The 19,752-nt window shown below is 38.5% G+C and overlaps 1 protein-coding gene across 1 annotated transcript; it reads left to right on the top strand.

Annotated features, from left to right (window-relative positions):
* Window positions 1–2,037: 2,037 nt before the first annotated feature.
* On the top strand, window positions 2,038–8,552 carry LOC120570424 (S-formylglutathione hydrolase-like). Its single transcript, XM_039818770.1, has 3 exons — window positions 2,038–2,196; window positions 4,348–4,515; window positions 8,220–8,552. Exons 1-3 carry the CDS (start codon window positions 2,053–2,055, stop codon window positions 8,298–8,300), a joined length of 393 nt encoding a protein of 130 aa, XP_039674704.1. The 5' UTR covers window positions 2,038–2,052; the 3' UTR covers window positions 8,301–8,552.
* Window positions 8,553–19,752: the final 11,200 nt, after the last annotated feature.

Here is a 19,752-nt window from a genome sequence, read left to right as displayed (position 1 = left end):
GCTGATGTAGGGTGTACTCTGGTGCTGATGTAGGGTGTACTCTGGTGCTGATGAAGTGTATACTCTGGTGCTGATGTAGGGTGTACTCTGGTGCTGATGTAGGGTGTACTCTGGTGCTGATGAAGGGTATACTCTGGTGCTGATGTAGGGTGTACTCTGGTGCTGATGTAGGGTGTACTCTGGTGCTGATGAAGGGTATACTCTGGTGCTGATGTAGGTGTACTCTGATGCTGATGTAGGGTGTACTCTGGTACTGATGAAGGGTGTACTCTGGTGCTGATGTAGGGTGTACTCTGGTGCTGATGTAGGGTGTACTCTGGTGCTGATGAAGGGTGTACTCTGGTGCTGATGTAGGGTGTACTCTGGTGCTGATGAAGGGTATACTCTGGTACTGATGAAGGGTGTACTCTGGTGCTGATGTAGGGTGTACTCTGGTGCTGATGTAGGGTGTACTCTGGTGCTGATGTAGGGTGTACTCTGGTGCTGATGTAGGGTGTACTCTGGTGCTGATGAAGTGTGTACTCTGATGCTGATGTAGGGTGTACTCTGGTGCTGATGTAGGGTGTACTCTGGTGCTGATGTAGGGTGTACTCTGGTGCTGATGTAGGGTGTATTCTGGTGCTGATGTAGGGTGTACTCTGGTGCTGATGTAGGGTGTACTCTGGTGCTGATGAAGGGTGTACTCTGGTGCTGATGAAGGGTGTACTCTGGTGCTGATGAAGGGTGTACTCTGGTGCTGATGTAGGGTGTACTCTGGTGCTGATGTAGGGTGTACTCTGGTGCTGATGTAGGGTGTACTCTGGTGCTGATGAAGGGTGTACTCTGGTGCTGATGTAGGGTGTACTCTGGTGCTGATGTAGGGTGTACTCTGGTGCTGATGTAGGGTGTACTCTGGTGCTGATGTAGGGTGTACTCTGGTGCTGATGAAGTGTGTACTCTGATGCTGATGTAGGGTGTACTCTGGTGCTGATGTAGGGTGTACTCTGGTGCTGATGTAGGGTGTACTCTGGTGCTGATGTAGGGTGTACTCTGGTGCTGATGAAGGGTGTACTCTGGTGCTGATGAAGGGTGTACTCTGGTGCTGATGAAGGGTGTACTCTGGTGCTGATGTATGGTGTACTCTGGTGCTGATGAGGGTGTACTCTGGTGCTGATGTATGGTGTACTCTGGTGCTGATGAAGGGTGTACTCTGGTGCTGATGTATGGTGTACTCTGGTGCTGATGAAGGGTGTACTCTGGTGCTGATGAAGGGTGTACTCTGGTGCTGATGAAGGGTGTACTCTGGTGCTGATGAAGGGTGTACTCTGGTGCTGATGTAGGGTGTATTCTGGTGCTGATGTAGGGTGTACTCTGGTGCTGATGAAGGGTGTACTCTGGTGCTGATGAAGGGTGTACTCTGGTGCTGATGTATGGTGTACTCTGGTGCTGATGAAGGGTGTACTCTGGTGCTGATGAAGGGTGTACTCTGGTGCTGATGAAGGGTGTACTCTGGTGCTGATGAAGGGTGTACTCTGGTGCTGATGAAGGGTGTACTCTGGTGCTGATGAAGGGTGTACTCTGGTGCTGATGTAGGGTGTATTCTGGTGCTGATGTAGGGTGTACTCTGGTGCTGATGTAGGTGTACTCTGGTGTTGATGAAGGGTGTACTCTGGTGCTGATGAAGGGTGTACTCTGGTGCTGATGAAGGGTGTACTCTGGTGCTGATGAAGGGTGTACTCTGGTGCTGATGTAGGGTGTATTCTGGTGCTGATGTATGGTGTACTCTGGTGCTGATGTAGGGTGTATTCTGGTGCTGATGTATGGTGTACTCTGGTGCTGATGTATGGTGTACTCTGGTGCTGATGTAGGGTGTACTCTGGTGCTGATGAAGGGTGTACTCTGGTGCTGATGAAGGGTGTACTCTGGTGCTGATGAAGGGTGTACTCTGGTGCTGATGAAGGGTGTACTCTGGTGCTGATGTAGGGTGTATTCTGGTGCTGATGTAGGGTGTACTCTGGTGCTGATGTATGGTGTACTCTGGTGTTGATGAAGGGTGTACTCTGGTGCTGATGTATGGTGTACTCTGATGCTGATGTGTGCTGGTGGGGTCTCCTGCAGGCGGTGTCTGCGTTCGCTCCCATCTGTAACCCGGTGCAGTGTCCCTGGGGACAGAAGGCTTTCTCTGGGTACCTGGGCTCCGACAGGGCCACCTGGGAGGTAAGAGCTCCACACACCCAACATTATACAACTAGTCTATAACCACCACGTTGCACTTCAAGGATTGCTGTGGTTGTAATTACCTGCCTATGACGCTAATACTGAATATATTTATGATAAAAGATCTCGCTTAATGTATATTAGCCATCCTGAATATGAAAGAAGTGATGACATATTAAATTCAGGCAAAAAAAAACAATTATCTGCAATATAACTGCAAAATTATGAGATTATCTTCATGAGTGAAAGAGTATTCGAATACGTATTCTGTTGGAGCTATAATAATCAAAATGTGACCAAATATTTAGTTTTTGGGTTCATTTTAAAGAGGCACGGTTGTCTTACCCTCATTACTTTGATTAAAAAACAGTATTGATGTATTGGTAGCAAAATACAGAGATTATAAAGACAACATGAGCAGTTTTTACCATAGCTTCCAATTGAAGCAATTCTAAAACTTGACCCAGGCAAGATGGCCGCCATATGGCTCCATCCTGGAGTGACAATGACAGTTAAATCAAAGGGAAATTACAATGTTTTCACTCTGTTGGTATTACACACAGGCCTGAATTACACACACATGCTCAGTACCTCTACATGCACTAATGGAGAGATGTCAGAGTGGGGAGCTGCCCATGGAAAGGCGCCCCGAGCAGTTGGGGGTTGCTCAAGAGCACCTTGGCAGTGCCCAGGAGGTGAGCTGCCACCTCTCGAGCTACCAGTCCACCACCATACTATGGTCCGTGTGGGGACTTGAACCAGTAACCCTCTGGTTCCCAACCCAACTCCCTACTCCCTACTGACTGAGCTACTGCCACCCCCAAAGATTACAATAAATAAAGGATATATTGTGCAGCCCTAATGGGCTCGTTGTCTCTTCCAGGCGTACGCAGAGAAAAAAACCTTTGACTTTAAGTTTCCAGAAGCAGAGACCTGTTAGTGAAAGTCTGAACCTGTTGTAAACTAGTGCTGCACGATATGAGTAAAATATGCCACACCGTTGTTGTAATATGTTTATAACGATATAACTTAAGCGATAAATAAACAGATATTTAAGTGTTCTCAGTTCTTCTGCTTTCAGTATTCTGCTAAAATACAACAAACTGCTTGTTGAGTTTAAAACTAATGAAAGGAAATCATTTCTAACTCTTTATTGAACAAATTGAACATTGAATTGAATATAAATGGCAGCGCTAAAAAAAGAACCAACTAAGGTCTATATAAAAGAGACTTCAGATACAGTATTAGGTGACCACTAAGGTCTATATAAAAGAGACTTCAGATACAGTATTAGGGGACCACTAAGGTCTATATAAAAGAGACTTCAGATCCAGTATTAGGGGACCACTAAGGTCTATATAAAAGAGACTTCAGATACAGTATTAGGGGACCACTAAGGTCTATATAAAAGAGACTTCAAATACAGTATTAGGTGACGACTAAGGTCTATATAAAAGAGACTTCAGATACAGTATTAGAGGACCACTAAGGTCTATATAAAAGAGACTTCAGATACAGTATTAGGGGACCACTAAGGCCTATATAAAAGAGACTTCAGATACAGTATTATGGGACCACTAAGGTCTATATAAAAGAGACTTCAGATACAGTATTATGGGACCACTAAGGTCTATATAAAAGAGACTTCAGATACAGTATTAGAGGACCACTAAGGTCTATATAAAAGAGACTTCAGATACAGTATTAGAGGACCACTAAGGTCTATATAAAAGAGACTTCAGATACAGTATTAGGGGACCACTAAGGTCTATATAAAAGAGACTTCAGATACAGTATTAGGGGACCACTAAGGCCTATATAAAAGAGACTTCAGATACAGTATTAGGGGACCCCTAAGGTCTATATAAAAGAGACTTCAGATACAGTATTAGGGGACCCCTAAGGTCTATATAAAAGAGACTTCAGATACAGTATTAGGGGACCCCTAAGGTCTATATAAAAGAGACTTCAGATACAGTATTAAGGGACCACTAAGGTCTATATAAAATCTATATTCCCGATGTGTATATTGTGCCAGCTGATATTGCGATGATTGCGAAAAACTATATATTGTGCAGCCCTGTTCTAGCTGCTTGACCCCACGAGTTCCCCAGCTTCCTGTCCTCCCCTCACTGTCTCTGTGTCTTCCAGGCGTACGATGCCACGCTGTTGGCGGCGTCCTACTCCGGCCCGCAGCTGGACGTCCTGATTGATCAGGGCCGAGACGACCAGTTCCTGTCGGCCAGCCAGCTGCTGCCAGACAACCTGATCGCCGTCTGCTCCGAGAAGAAGATCCCCGTCGTGTTCAGACTGCAGCCGGTCCGTTGACCTCTCACTGGGACACTGCCACTCTTATTTTCATTGTTAATCATTGTTCTGTTCTACATTGGGCTGAGCTCGATTGAAGAAACTCTTAGTCGACTAACACTCATTCAACTGTACCGACTAATCGATTTAGTCGATTTAATCGACAGATCTGTAAATCTGAGTTTCTCAGCAAAGAGTCATGCTAAAATCACCACTTTAATTCTTGTGTTTACCAGAGATGTGCTCGTACGTTTCTTGGAAATAAGTCATTCAGCATGAAAACAGCATCAAACATGACTAATGGACTAAAGAAATCTAAGTTGACTAAGACCCAAACCACCGATTAGTCGACTAATCCACTAAGAGGGAGCAGCCCTAGTTCTGGTGTATGTTTTAAACTAAAGGTTGAATCATTTAGTTTAATGCATAGACATTAATATACAGTATATGGTTTAATGTAAAGCCAAATATAACAAATGATGAGTTAGAACAAAGGGAAATCTCACTTAGTCTGCCAAATAACCTTAATGAATTATACAAAATAAGAAACATACATACTAGTTTTAAACAGTCTGTAAACTTAAAGTGCTCATATTATGCTCATTTTCAGAAAACACCATATTTTTAGTTATACTGCACATTGCTGCAGCTCCTCTTTTCACCATGTGTGTTGAGCTCTCTGTTTTAGCTACAGAGTGAGACATCTCACTTCTGTTCCATCTTTGTTGGGAGTCGCACATGCACAGTACCTAGGTAAGGACTACTAGCCAGTCAGAAGCAGAGTATGAGAGCGTGCCCTGACAGTAGCTAGGTAAGGACTACTAGCCAGTCAGAAGCAGAGTATGAGAGCGTGCCCTGACAGTAGCTAGGTAAGGACTACTAGCCAGTCAGAAGCAGAGTATGAGGGCGTGTCCTGACAGTACCTAGGTAAGGACTACTAGCCAGTCAGAAGCAGAGTATGAGAGCGTGCCCTGACAGTAGCTAGGTAAGGACTACTAGCCAGTCAGAAGCAGAGTATGAGAGCGTGCCCTGACAGTAGCTAGGTAAGGACTACTAGCCAGTCAGAAGCAGAGTATGAGGGCGTGCCCTGACAGTACCTAGGTAAGGACTACTAGCCAGTCAGAAGCAGAGTATGAGGGCGTGCCCTGACAGTACCTAGGTAAGGACTACTAGCCAGTCAGAAGCAGAGTATGAGGGCGTGCCCTGACAGTACCTAGGTAAGGACTACTAGCCAGTCAGAAGCAGAGTATGAGGGCCTTGACAGTAGCTAGGTAAGGACTACTAGAGCTGTTTGGAGCAGTTGCTGAACAGTGTTTTCTGTTGGAGATGGGAAGTCCCTTTGGGTGGACTTTGGGCTTTTTCACTTTGTAAACCTATAACATGCCCATACCCATAACCTATAACCCAATAAAAGAAAGGGGGAAAGCCCAAAAGCATAATATGAGCACTTTAAAATAAAATGGATTGTAGCTCCAGAGGGTCTAAACGTGATTTTAATAGCAGGTTGGCTTATAATATGTTGATACAAACACCATTAAAATGTATTCAATTCAATTCAACTCAACACAACTTATTTTAACAGTAGATTGGGGCGAAAAAAAGACAAACAAAAGTAAGGTTAAATAATTGCAATTAAATACAAATACAAGAATAAAAGCAATAAAGACGACATCATCATAGAAGCCTGTCGATATAAAATGGGTTACATGGTTCACATGTTAATGTCTTAGAAAAAAAACAAAATGATTTAATTCACAATTTTGTTTAGTAAAAATCATAAATTGTTCAATCAGAAAAAAATCATGTTTTGTATTGTCAAAAAAAAGTCACAAAAAGTCATAGTATAGTATTTCTAAAAAAATCATAAAAAGTCATAGTATAGTATGTCAAAAAAGTAATAAAAAGTCATAGTATAGTATGTCAAAAAAGTAATAAAAAGTCATAGTATGTCAAAAAAGTAATAAAAAGTCATAGTATAGTACGTCAAAAAAGTAATAAAAAGTCATAGTATAGTACGTCAAAAAAGTAATAAAAAGTCATAGTATGTCAAAAAAGTAATAAAAAGTCATAGTATAGTATGTCAAAAAAGTAATAAAAAGTCATAGTATGTCAAAAAAAGTCATAGTATAGTATGTCAAAAAAGTAATAAAAGTCATAGTATAGTATGTCAAAAAAGTAATAAAGTCATAGTATGTCAAAAAAAGTCATAGTATGTCAAAAAAGTCATAGTATAGTATGTCAAAAAAAAGTCATAGTATGTCAAAAAAGTCATAGTATAGTATGTCAAAAAGTCATAGTATAGTATGTCAAAAAAGTCATAGTATAGTACGTCAAAAAAGTAATAAAAAGTCATAGTATAGTATGTCAAAAAAGTAATAAGTCATAGTATAGTATGTCAAAAAAGTAATAAAAAGTCATAGTATAGTACGTCAAAAAAGTAATAAGTCATAGTATAGTATGTCAAAAAAGTCATAGTATGTCAAAAAGTCATAGTATAGTACGTCAAAAAAGTAATAAAAAGTCATAGTATAGTATGTCAAAAAAGTCATAGTATAGTATGTCAAAAAAAGTCATAGTATAGTACGTCAAAAAAGTAATAAAAAGTCATAGTATAATATGTCAAAAAAGTCATAGTATAGTAATTCAAAAAGTCATAGTATAGTACGTCAAAAAAGTAATAAGTCATAGTATAGTATGTCAAAAAAGTAATAAAAAGTCATAGTATAGTATGTCAAAAAAAGTTATAGTATATTATGTTAAAAAAGTAATAAAAAGTCATAGTATGTCAAAAAAGTAATAAAAAGTCATAGTATAGTACGTCAAAAAAAGTCATAGTATATTATGTTAAAAAAGTAATAAAAAGTCATAGTATGTCAAAAAAGTAATAAAAAGTCATAGTATAGTATTTCAAAAAAGTAATAAAGTCATAGTATAGTATTTCAAAAAAGTAATAAAAAGTCATAGTATAGTATTTCAAAAAAGTAATAAAGTCATAGTATAGTACGTCAAAAAAGTAATAAAAAGTCATAGTATGTCAAAAAAAAGTCATAGTATAGTATGTCAAAAAATGTCATAGTATGTCAAAAAAAGTCATAGTATAGTCATAGTATAGTATGTCAAAAATAAATAAAAAGTCATAGTATAGTATGTCAAAAAAGTCATAGTATAGTACGTCAAAAAAGTAATAAAAAGTCATAGTATAGTATGTCAAAAAAGTAATAAAAAGTCATAGTATAGTATGTCAAAAAAGTCATAGTATAGTACGTCAAAAAAATAACGTCATAGTATAGTATGTCAAAAAAGTAATAAAAAGTCATAGTATAGCATGTCTAAAAGTAATAAAAAGTCATAGTATAGTATGTTGAAAAAGTCATAGTATAGTATGTTGAAAAAGTAATAAAAAGTCATAGTATAGTATGTTGAAAAAGTAATAAAAAGTCATAGTATAGTATGTTGAAAAAGTAATAAAAAGTCATAGTATAGTATGTCTAAAAGTAATAAAAAGTCATAGTATAGTATGTTGAAAAAGTAATAAAAAGTCATAGTATAGTATGTCTAAAAAGTAATAATATAGGATGTCTAAAAAGCGTAGGTTCACATGTTAATATCTCAGAAAAAGACCATTCAGATAATTTAATTCACATTTTTGATCAGTAAAAATCATAAGTAGTGTAGAAAAGGCTGCAACTCTAACACATGTGCGTTTCTTCGTGCAGGGCTACGACCACAGCTACTTCTTCATCTACTCGTTCATGAACGACCACATCAAGCACCACGCCAAGTTCCTCAACGCCTGAACCGCCACCACAGAAGAAGACCGCTCTGCCGTCGGTCACATGTTGCCTGGTTACCAAATTCTATATTTTATCAAGTAATTTGAACAGCACTTAACCTGAAGCCTCGAATAAAAAACAGAAGCGCATTTCATTGGTTGTGTTTTGGGTAATTGAGCGACAGGAAAGGAGGAAAAGGTTCCAGCGTCCCGGTACTGATCTTGTGTAAAGTCGCAGCTGTATTTTTCACAATAAAAGCCCCAGCTGTTCATTCTTTTTGGTGTTTTTGTTCTCGTTGAAGTTTGTTGAGCCGCTGAGTGAAACTTTCCAGATCATGTTTTCCATCAGAGTTGTGTCCAAGGTTGCAGTGGTCATCCTGACGCCTCTTCCTGAGGATGCCGAGACTTATGTCCAAAAAAGTCATAGAATAGTATGTCTAAAAAGTGATAGTATAGTATGTTGAAAAAAGTAATAAAAAGTGATAGTATAGTATGTCAAAAAGTCATAGTATAGTATGTCAAAAAAGTGATAAAAAGTCATAGTATAGTATGTCAAAAAAGTGATAAAAAGTCATAGTATAGTATGTCGAAAAAGTAATAAATAGTGATAGTATAGTATGTCAAAAAGTCATAGTATAGTATGTCAAAAAAGTGATAAAAAGTCATAGTATAGTATGTCAAAAAAGTGATAAAAAGTCATAGTATAGTATGTCAAAAAAAGTCAGTATACTATGTCAAAAAAGTAATAAAAATTCATAGTATACTATGTCAAAAAAGTAATAAAAATTCATAGTATAGTATGTAAAAAAGTAATAAAAAGTCATAATATAGTATGTTAAAAAAGTCATAGTATAGTATGTCAAAAAAGTAATAAAAAGTCATAGTATAGTATGTCAAAAAAGTAATAAAAAGTCATAGTATAGTATGTCTAAAAAGTAATAAAAAGTCATAGTATAGTATGTCAAAAAAGTAATAAAAAGTCATAGTATAGTACGTCAAAAAAGTAATAAAAAGTCATAGTATAGTACGTTAAAAAAGTAATAAAAAGTCATAGTATAGTATGTCAAAAAAGTAATAAAAAGTCATAGTATAGTATGTCGAAAAAGTTATAAAAAGTCATAGTATAGTATGTCGAAAAAGTTATAAAAAGTCATAGTATAGTACGTTAAAAAAGTAATAAAAAGTCATAGTATAGTATGTCAAAAAAGTAATAAAAAGTCATAGTATGTCAAAAAAGTAATAAAAAGTCATAGTATAGTACGTCAAAAAAGTAATAAAAAGTCATAGTATAGTATGTCAAAAAAGTAATAAAAAGTCATAGTATAGTATGTTAAAAAGTAATAAAAAGTCATAGTATAGTATGTCAAAAAAGTAATAAAAGAGTCATAGTTATAGTATGTCAAAAAGTAATTAAAAAGTTATAGTATAGTCGATCAAAAAGTAATAAAAAGTCATAGTATAGTACGTTAAAAAAGTAATAAAAAGTCATAGTATAGTATGTCAAAAAAGTAATAAAAAGTCATAGTATAGTATGTCAAAAAAGTAATAAAAAGTCATATTATAGTATGTCGAAAAAGTTATAAAAAGACTATAGTATGTTGAAAAAGTAATAAAAAGTCATAGTATAGTATGTCGAAAAGTTATAAAAAGTCATAGTATAGTACGTCAAAAAAGTAATAAAAAGTCATAGTATAGTACGTTAAAAAAGTAATAAAAAGTCATAGTATAGTATGTTGAAAAAGTAATAAAAAGTCATAGTATAGTATGTCGAAAAGTTATAAAAAGTCATAGTATAGTATGTCGAAAAAGTAATAAAAAGTCATAGTATAGTATGTCAAAAAGTTATAAAAAGTCATAGTATAGTATGTCGAAAAGTTATAAAAAGTCATAGTATAGTATGTCGAAAAAGTAATAAAAAGTCGTAGTATAGTATGTCGAAAAGTTATAAAAAGTCATAGTATAGTATGTCGAAAAGTTCTAAAAAAGTCATAATATAGTATGTCGAAAAAGTAATAAAAAGTCATATTATAGTATGTCAAAAAGTTATAAAAAGTCATAATATAGTATGTCAAAAAGTAATAAAAAGACAAGTCATAGTATAGTAATAGGTTGGATATTTCAGCAGGCAGGTGTTCAAAGGTATTTCATTCTAAGGAGCTTCCATATAAGTATTAGTTTTGAGGTAACACGGTCCCACAGAAATAGATAGACTGGAATGTGTGAGGACAAAAAGATAAAAAAAAAAAAAGAGTTATTCTGCAGCTGTGTGTGTAACGAGTGTCTCCTTGTCATGAGAGTTTGCTGTTTTAATAAATGCTGCATTTAACCTGAAATCATCGGGCTCGTCATCTGTAGAAGTCTCCAATATCATTGATCAGCCCGATATCATATAGTATGTCAAAAAAATATATAGTATAGTATGTCGAAAAAAGTCATAAAAAGTCAAAGTATAATATGTAAGGGAACCACTAAGGTCTATATAAAAGAGACTTCAGATACAGTATTAGGGGACCACTAAGGTCTATATAAAAGAGACTCCAGATACAGTATTAGGGGACCACTAAGGTCTATATAAAATAGACTCCAGATACAGTATTAGGGGACCACTAAGGTCTATATAAAAGAGACTTCAGATACAGTATTAGGGGACCACTAAGGTCTATATAAAAGAGACTTCAGATACAGTATTAGAGGACCACTAAGGTCTATATAAAAGAGACTTCAGATACAGTATTAGGGGACCACTAAGGTCTATATAAAAGTATTAGCATGTCATAGGACCTTTAAAATGTTGAAGAAAGTGACCAAAACAATAGGAATAAAAACACTAAACTGTAAAATACAAAAACAGAAAGTATTTCCACTCAGTTGTTGCGGTTTTGAGACAGTTGAGGTCTTTACTGATAAAGTGATGAGAAACAACAGTGCATTATATACAGTATTCACAGCAGTTAAGGCGACATTAAAGGGACATTTCATGCATTTCAATTGGAGTTGCTGTACAACAAATGACACAAACGGTTCACAAAAGAGTTACAAAAGGGTATGTTACATCAAAGTCACATAAAAAATAAATTTCCTCCCCACCCCCCCCCCCACCCCCCAGTCAGAAAAGTACAAAAATGTGGCTGTTTCTGGACAAAAAGTTATATACAAAATAACAGATATTAAGAACAACAACAAGACTGCTTTACGTTCAGCAGGCTCGCCACATTTACACAATTTACACCAGCGTCACATTTTTAAACTCTCTCTCTTGCTCTCTCGTTTCAGATTTTAAAAGGTGATTTCAGATTTGCTCAGTTGCCAAAATAAAAGATATAAATACGCAAAGTTTAAAGTGCAGATTCTGTCGGAGAAGAAGCCCCCAAAAAACCCAAACGCTGCGATGATGTGGATCTGAAATATGTGATTTACGTGATGAAATGTTGATTAGGAACAAGCAAACAGAAAATCATTATTCATTAAAAAAAAAAACACCCCTATTTGTCTGACTTTAATATGCGATTCTCTGTCAGTTTGGGCTGATTTTGTAGCAGGCGTTTTCAAATTAAAATCAAAATGATTTCAAATCAGGAATGTAAGAAATATTAGGACAGTTCGATGCTCTACTTCTAGTTTACACATTTTAGCCAGAAGAAAAAAAATAACACAGTTATCAGATGATATTAATAGCTGTTATATAGATGTATATATGTGTGTGAAAGCTGCCCATAGTGTTGAAATACGTGAATGTTAATTATGCGATTATTGTGGATTATTCAGGTGTTAAAAGTTTTCTGGTGGAATATACAGAACACACACATAACTCATCACTGAAATGCTTTGCGATGACTGATAATATGTACACAGGCTATATGTACATTTAAATAAAAGTCCTTTATCACAAGAGAGTGAATTGTTTGTTTTTGGCAACTGTCAAATCGATCCAGTGGAAACATGTATTGTTGTTTTTAAAATGCATTTTTTATCACGGCTGAACCTTTAAGTAGCTCAAGCTTTGCATAGCGAGCTGCGTCACATGTTCACCAAAGAGTCTCAATTACTAAACATTTAGGAGAAACACAAGCTGATCCCAGACCTGCCGAGATGTAGGTGATGAAGGGGCCAGTATGTAAATATGTGACCCAACCGAAACCAACGACTCACCGTGGTGTAGGGTTGGTATTCCCATTTTACGTCCGTTTTGGTGAGCCCAGAGGGGAAATATGGCATTTTAAAAGTAGCCTACATTTACGGTAGCTAGCTAACGGTAGACTACAGAGAAAGTGGGATATTTTTACGTCTGTTTTGGTGAGCCCAGAGGGAAAATATGGCACTTTAAAAGTAGCCTACATTTACGGTAGCTAGCTAACGGTAGACTACAGAGAAATTGGGATCTTTTTATGTTTTTTGGTGAGCGCAGAGGGGAAATATGGCAATTTTAAAGTAGCCTACATTTACGGTAGCTACCTAACGGTAGACTACAGAGAAATTGGGATCTTTTATGTCTGTTTTGGTGAGCCCAGAGGGGAAATATGGTAGCTTTCATACGCGTAGCTTAGCTAACGGTAGACTACAGAGAAATTGGGATCTTTTATGTCTGTTTTGGGTAGCGGCAGGGGGAAATATGGCACTTTAAAAGTAGCCTACATTTACGCGCAGCTAGCTAACGGTAGACTACAGAGAAAGTGGGATATTTTCGCTCCGTTCGGTGAGCCGACCGAGGGGAGATATGGCATTTTAAAAGTAGCCTAAAATTCTGCTAGCTAACGGTAGACTTCAGAGAAAGGGGGATATTTTTACATCCGTTTTGGTGAGCCCGAGAAGGGGAAATATGGCACTTTAAAAGTAGCCTACATTTACGCTAGCTAGCTAACGGTAGACTACAGAGAAAGTGGGATATTTTACGTCCGTTTCGGTGAGCCCAGAGGGGAAATATGGCATTTTAAAAGTAGCCTAAATTTACGGTAGCTAGCTAACGGTAGACTTCAGAGAAAGGGGATATTTTTATGTCTGTTTTGGTGAGCCCAGAGGGGAAATATGGCACTTTAAAAGTAGCCTACATTTACGCTAGCTAGCTAACGGTAGACTACAGAGAAAGTGGGATATTTTACGTCCGTTTCGGTGAGCCCAGAGGGGAGATATGGCATTTTAAAAGTAGCCTAAATTTACGGTAGCTAGCTAACGGTAGACTTCAGAGAAAGGGGGATATTTTTACATCCGTTTTGGTGAGCCCAGAGGGGAAATATGGCATTTTAAAAGTAGCCTACATTTACGCTAGCTAGCTAACGGTAGACTACAGAGAAAGTGGGATATTTTACGTCCGTTTCGGTGAACCCAGAGGGGAGATATGGCATTTTAAAAGTAGCCTAAATTTACGGTAGCTAGCTAACGGTAGACTTCAGAGAAAGGGGGATATTTTTACATCCGTTTTGGTGAGCCCAGAGGGGAGATATGGCATTTTAAAAGTAGCCTACATTTACGGTAGCTAGCTAACGGTAGACTACAGAGAAAGGGGGGTATTTTTACGTTTCGGAGCGACAAATGGAAAATATTTCAGTCAACATAGTAAGTGGAACCGAAACAAGGAACCGAAATTTGCGTTCTAATCCAGTCTGATTGTTACCGGTTGTGTAGGAACCGGTTCCATAGTGGAACCAGGTTTCGGTAGCCAACCCTACCGTGGTGTTTTGAGACTCAACATTAATCAATATTTTTTAAATCAAGGCGGTCTGGGGGGGTCGAGCTTGCGGCTGCAGACGTGAGCAGCGTTTTGGCACATTAGCAAACTGAATCTCATAAAAGAAACCAACCGCTGAACAAGTTTCTCGAAGGAAAAAGGGATTTCTCAGATACTCAGATCTGGTTCAGAGACATCCATAGAAAAGTCAGTCAAACTGTTTTCTTTTGTTGAAAACAATTATACCTAAAATATATTAGAGAAAAATATGTTTTGGCATATTTCTTTTTGAATGTGTACAACAACCCAAACAGCTTCTCTCAGCTTCTCTTTATATTATAAATATCTTTATGTTTAAATACAAATGTTGGTTAAAAGTTGCCTCCCTCTATGTTAAAGGGTCATTTCGTTGTTGTTTTTTTCAACCTGGACCATATGTTCCTGTGTGTGTATGTGTGTAAGTGACTGATGGGAACAATAATCTCTGACACTGGTCCAGTATTAGGGAGAACGCTGCAGTCGGCAGCGGCGAAACAAGCTGCAATATAAGTTAATAGGGCAATTTTACAATTGTGTGTCCATGTAAATAAACAGTAATTCAAGCATCGTAAAACACACTTCATTCAAAGTCGTCAGAAACTAAATAAAACTTTGAAAAGCCAAAATTGATGATGCACATTTGCCCCGTAGGGTTACATTGCAGCCCGGTCAGTGGCTGTTTCAAAGATTGTTGTTCCCATCAGGCACTTAGACACAAAAACACAGGACAACAGGCCTGAGTTGAACGGTAGTTACCCTTTAAGACAAGAATGTTTTGGTTTTACTCACTTCACCTGAAACCTCAGCAGGAAAAGATCTAGAACATGTAGATAAGCCACGCTTTGTAAAATCAGACTGCATGATATCAACAGGCGGAGTTCACATCCACATCTCCGCCCACTCTACATCTCATCTACATTTAAATACCAAATTTAAATAAAAAATGAAAAAAATATCCCTGCAACTATATTTGTACAACAGAGTTTAAGGGCCACAGGCAAAAAAAAACCCCGGAGATTTTCAGATTAAAATTGTATTTCTTTTTACGATTATGAAATATTATGAGAAATAAATTCAACAAAATGACTACTTGGGAGTAATCCTACTTTTCATGAGGAAAGTCGTATTTTTTACAAGAGTAAAGCCACATCTTGTAACACTACTACTTTATTTTGAAAATATTATGATTTGGTCTCATAAAATTACAACTAAATCTCTTGTTAAATTCTGACTTTATAATTCTGAACTTTATTATTTTATACCCCTCAAACACATTTAAGAATAAAGTTGTAATTTTTCAAATAAAAGTATGTAATATTGTGAGAATAAAGTCATTTAACGTTGACATTTTATGATACAATTCATACTTTATCAAGAGGAAAGTCTCATTGTCTCTCAAAGCACTTTGTAAATTGTGCTATATAAATTAAATTATTATTATTATTATTTTTACAAGGATAAAGCCACTTGTAATACTTTCTTTATACATTTTATGTAAATTTAATTTTAATCTGAAAATATTATGACTTTGTCTCATAAAATTACAACTAAATGTCAAAATATTACAAATGTTCCTGTAAAATTAAGACTATAGTATAGTATAGTATACCACTATACCACTACATAAATCTCAAAATATTACAAATGTTCCTTCTTAAAGGTCCCAAATATTCTTATTTTCAGGTTCATACTTGTATTTTGGGTTACTACTAAAACATATTTACATGCTTTATTTAAAAAAACAGATAATTTTATATCTGCATTTATCTGTACGAGGGTTAATCGTAATATTAGTAAAAAAAAAATGTTTACCCTGAATATATTTTAGAATAAAGTCATTTTTTTCATAGAAAATATGTAATATTGTGAGAATAAAGTCATATCAGACACAAATCATACTTTTGTAAGAGGAAAGTCATATTTTTAACATTTAACATAACTTTACTATTCTCACAATGAACGATTTCTAATAAAAATTACAACAAATTCTCAAAAAATATTACAAATTATATTGTCAAATTCTGACTTTATCTTAATCGTGATATTAGCACTTTTGTATTTAAGGGTAAAATTGTAATTTCTTTAAAGAAAAGTATTTAATTTTGTGAGAAGAAATCATATTACGCTGAAATGTTATGAACAAAAAAGAGGAAAGTCTTATTTAAATCTTTTTTACAATAAAGCCACATCTTGTAATACTACTACTTTATTCTCAAAATGAATATTTTCTAATAAAAATTATAACAAATTCTCACAATACTACAAATAATTTTCAAATTCTGACTTTATCTTAGTAATATTCTTACCTTGTTTACTCCCAAATACCTTTTTATTCTCATCATATTCATAATTCCACCCCATAAATATTGTAACTTTTACTCTGAAAAGCATTTCCCCTTCTCAAAGTGGCCCGAATACTCTGTCGTATGTTTTGGAACCAACCAGTGTAAGAATTTCTAAAGAAAGAAAAAGAAATTTATGTTTTTTTTGTGTGTATTGATGCCCTTCAGTCGACAGTCTGGGTCCCTATCTTACACCCGGCACAGCGCAAAGCCCCGACGCAAGTGTCTTTGCTAGTTTAAGACCGGCGCAGTTGTCAGTTTCCCGTTCAGCGCCCACATAGTTTTCAGGTGCATTCTGGGCGTGTTGGTCTAACAGGGAGGTGTGTTCAGGTGCATTCTGGGCGTGCTGGTCTTACAGGGAGGTGTGTTCAGGTGCATTCTGGGCGTGCTGGTCTTACAGGGAGGTGTGTTCAGGTGCATTCTGGGCGTGCTGGTCTTACAGGGAGGTGTGTTCAGGTGCATTCTGGGCGTGCTGGTCTAACAGGGAGGTGTGTTCAGGTGCATTCTGGGCGTGCTGGTCTTAAAGGGAGGTGTGTTCAGGTGCATTCTGGGCGTGCTGGTCTAACAGGGAGGTGTGTTCAGGTGCATTCTGGGCGTGCTGGTCTAACAGGGAGGTGTGTTCAGGTACATTCTGGGTGTGCTAGTCTTACAGGGAGGTGTGTTCAGGTGCATTCTGGGCGTGCTGGTCTTACAGGGAGGTGTGTTCAGGTGCACTCTGGGCGTGCTGGTCTTACAGGGAGATGTGTTCAGGTGCATTCTGGGCGTGCTGGTCTTACAGGGAGATGTGTTCAGGTGCATTCTGGGTGTGCTAGTCTAACAGGGAGGTGTGTTCAGGTGCATTCTGGGTGTGCTTGTCTAACAGGGAGGTGTGTTCAGGTGCATTCTAGGTGTGCTAGTCTTACAGGGAGGTGTGTTCAAGTGCATTCTGGGTGTATTGCTATTTTGAGGCAGCGGGGAAAAATGCGCCTAGGCTCGTGCACAGCGCACGCAAACTATGCTCGTTACACACACAGCAGCACACACACACACACAGCAGCACACACACACATGCAGAAGATTACTAATAAAAATATTAGGGTGTAAATCCTCCATCATAACAGCAATGCTCCAAGGTCCAAACGCGCCTGGCTTTTAAAGGGAATGGGAGCTGCTCTCTGATTGGTTGATTACATGTTACGCCCAAAACACACCTCTGATTAATGAAGACACTAAGAACAACCCTTTAGAACCAGGCGCCCGGCACACAGGACACTTTTTACAGCCATTAAACTAGCAAAAGTGGATTTGGACGCACCCTAAACACACCTGCACCAGGCGCTCCACACTGTGCGCTTACATCGTTAAAATAGGGCCCAGCGTGTCTCTTGTGTTTACCTGAAGAAATCAGTGTTCATATCCCTCCCCTCCCCCACTCCGCTGACTGATCAAATGCATAATTGAAGGTGAGCAATCACCAGGAAGCATCGTCTGCGTGTTCAAACTGACCGCACCCACGATCAGGAAATACATCTCTTTCTGAGTTCCCTCAGCACCATTTTGCATCCTTAAGGCTACATTTACAGCGCTACGTTTTGGTCTTTAAGCGTTTTAAGTTTGGAGCCAAAAGTGATCTCGGTGCACCGAGTGTTTTCATCGCCAGTAGAAGAACTAATCTCAGGTTAAGGGGCTCTTATTTCTAGCTCTAAATATGTCGACATAGACTAAGGGGCTCTGAAATTTTTACAATTTAAAATTTTTTAAACCAAAACGTAGCAATGTAAATAGTAGCGTGAAGCCCTATTCGCACAGGACTGGTATTAACGGGAGAACTGATTTTGTGTGTTTCATGCTGCGCATTCTCACGGGATAAGCAGAGTCTGTGACTAATGTTGTCGCACAACCTCTGTGTTTGCCGATATATATGGGTGGTGATTTTGCGGAGGAATTTTTTACTTAAACCACCGTTTGTTGAAATAGTTCTTATCACGGTCTACCCTGGCTGTAGATAGGTGGGCTAACACATTTTTTTGTCTTAGTGCAAGTAATCAGGTTGTTTTTTTTGTCTTTTGTCGGCTCACTTTTACTCACAACACGCTAACCGGCAACATAGGATTCCATTCACTATGCTAAGCTAACTAGCGTTGGCGCTGCCGGTGTTGCACCGGACTAAAACAAATGCATGCACATAAAATGCGTTGGCCCACCTATCTACAGCTAGGGGAGACCCCACCTATCTACAGCTAGAGGAGACCTCACCTATCTACAGCTAGAGGAGACCCCACCTATCTCCAGCTAGGGGAGACCCCACCTATCTACAGCTAGAGGAGACCTCACCTATCTACAGCTAGAGGAGACCCCACCTATCTACAGCTAGAGGAGACCCCACCTATCTCCAGCTAGGGGAGACCCCACCTATCTACAGCTAGAGGAGACCCCACCTATCTACAGCTAGAGGAGACCCCACCTATCTACTGCTAGAGGAGACCCCACCTATCTACAGCTAGAGGAGACCTCACCTATCTACAGCTAGAGGAGACCCCACCTATCTACAGCTAAAGGGAGACCCCACCTATCTACAGCTAGAGGAGACCTCACCTATCTACAGCTAGAGGGAGACCCCACCTATCTACAGCGAGAGGAGACCTCACCTATCTACAGCTAGGGGAGACCTCACCTATCTACAGCTAGAGGAGACCCCACCTATCTACATCTAGAGGGAGACCTCACCTATCTACAGCTAGAGGAGACCTCACCTATCTACAGCTAGAGGGGACCCCACCTATCTACAGCTAGAGGGAGACCTCACCTATCTACAGCTAGAGGAGACCTCACCTATCTACAGCTAGAGGAGACCCCACCTATCTACAGCTAGAGGAGCCCCACCTATCTACAGCTAGAGGAGACCTCACCTATCTACAGCTAGAGGAGACCCCACCTATCTACAGCTAGAGGAGACCCCACCTATCTACAGCTAGAGGAGACCTCACCTATCTACAGCTAGGGGAGACCCCACCTATCTACAGCTAGAGGAGACCTCTTCTACCTACAGCTAGAGGAGACCACCTACCTACAGCTAGAGGAGACCCCCATCTATCTACAGCTAGGGGGACCCCACCTATCTACAGCTAGGGAGACCTCACCTATCTACAGCTAGGGGAGACCCCACCTATCTACAGCTAGAGGAGACCTCACCTATCTACAGCTAAGGGGAAAACCCACCTATCTACAGCTAGAGGAGACCTCACCTATCTACAGCTAGAGGAGACCCCCACCTATCTACAGCTAGAGGAGACCCCACCTACCTACAGCTAGAGGAGACCCCCACCTATCTACAGCTAGAGGAGACCCCACCTATCTACAGCTAGAGGAGACCCCACCTACCTACAGCTAGAGGAGACCCCACCTATCTACAGCTAGAGGAGACCCCACCTACCTACAGCTAGAGGAGACCCCAC

Source organism: Perca fluviatilis, chromosome 12, assembly GCF_010015445.1.
Source record: "Perca fluviatilis chromosome 12, GENO_Pfluv_1.0, whole genome shotgun sequence".
NCBI classification, from domain to species: domain Eukaryota; kingdom Metazoa; phylum Chordata; class Actinopteri; order Perciformes; family Percidae; genus Perca; species Perca fluviatilis.
The sequence above is the reverse complement of the archived record's forward strand: the minus strand, read 5'-3'. Positions and strand labels throughout refer to the sequence as shown.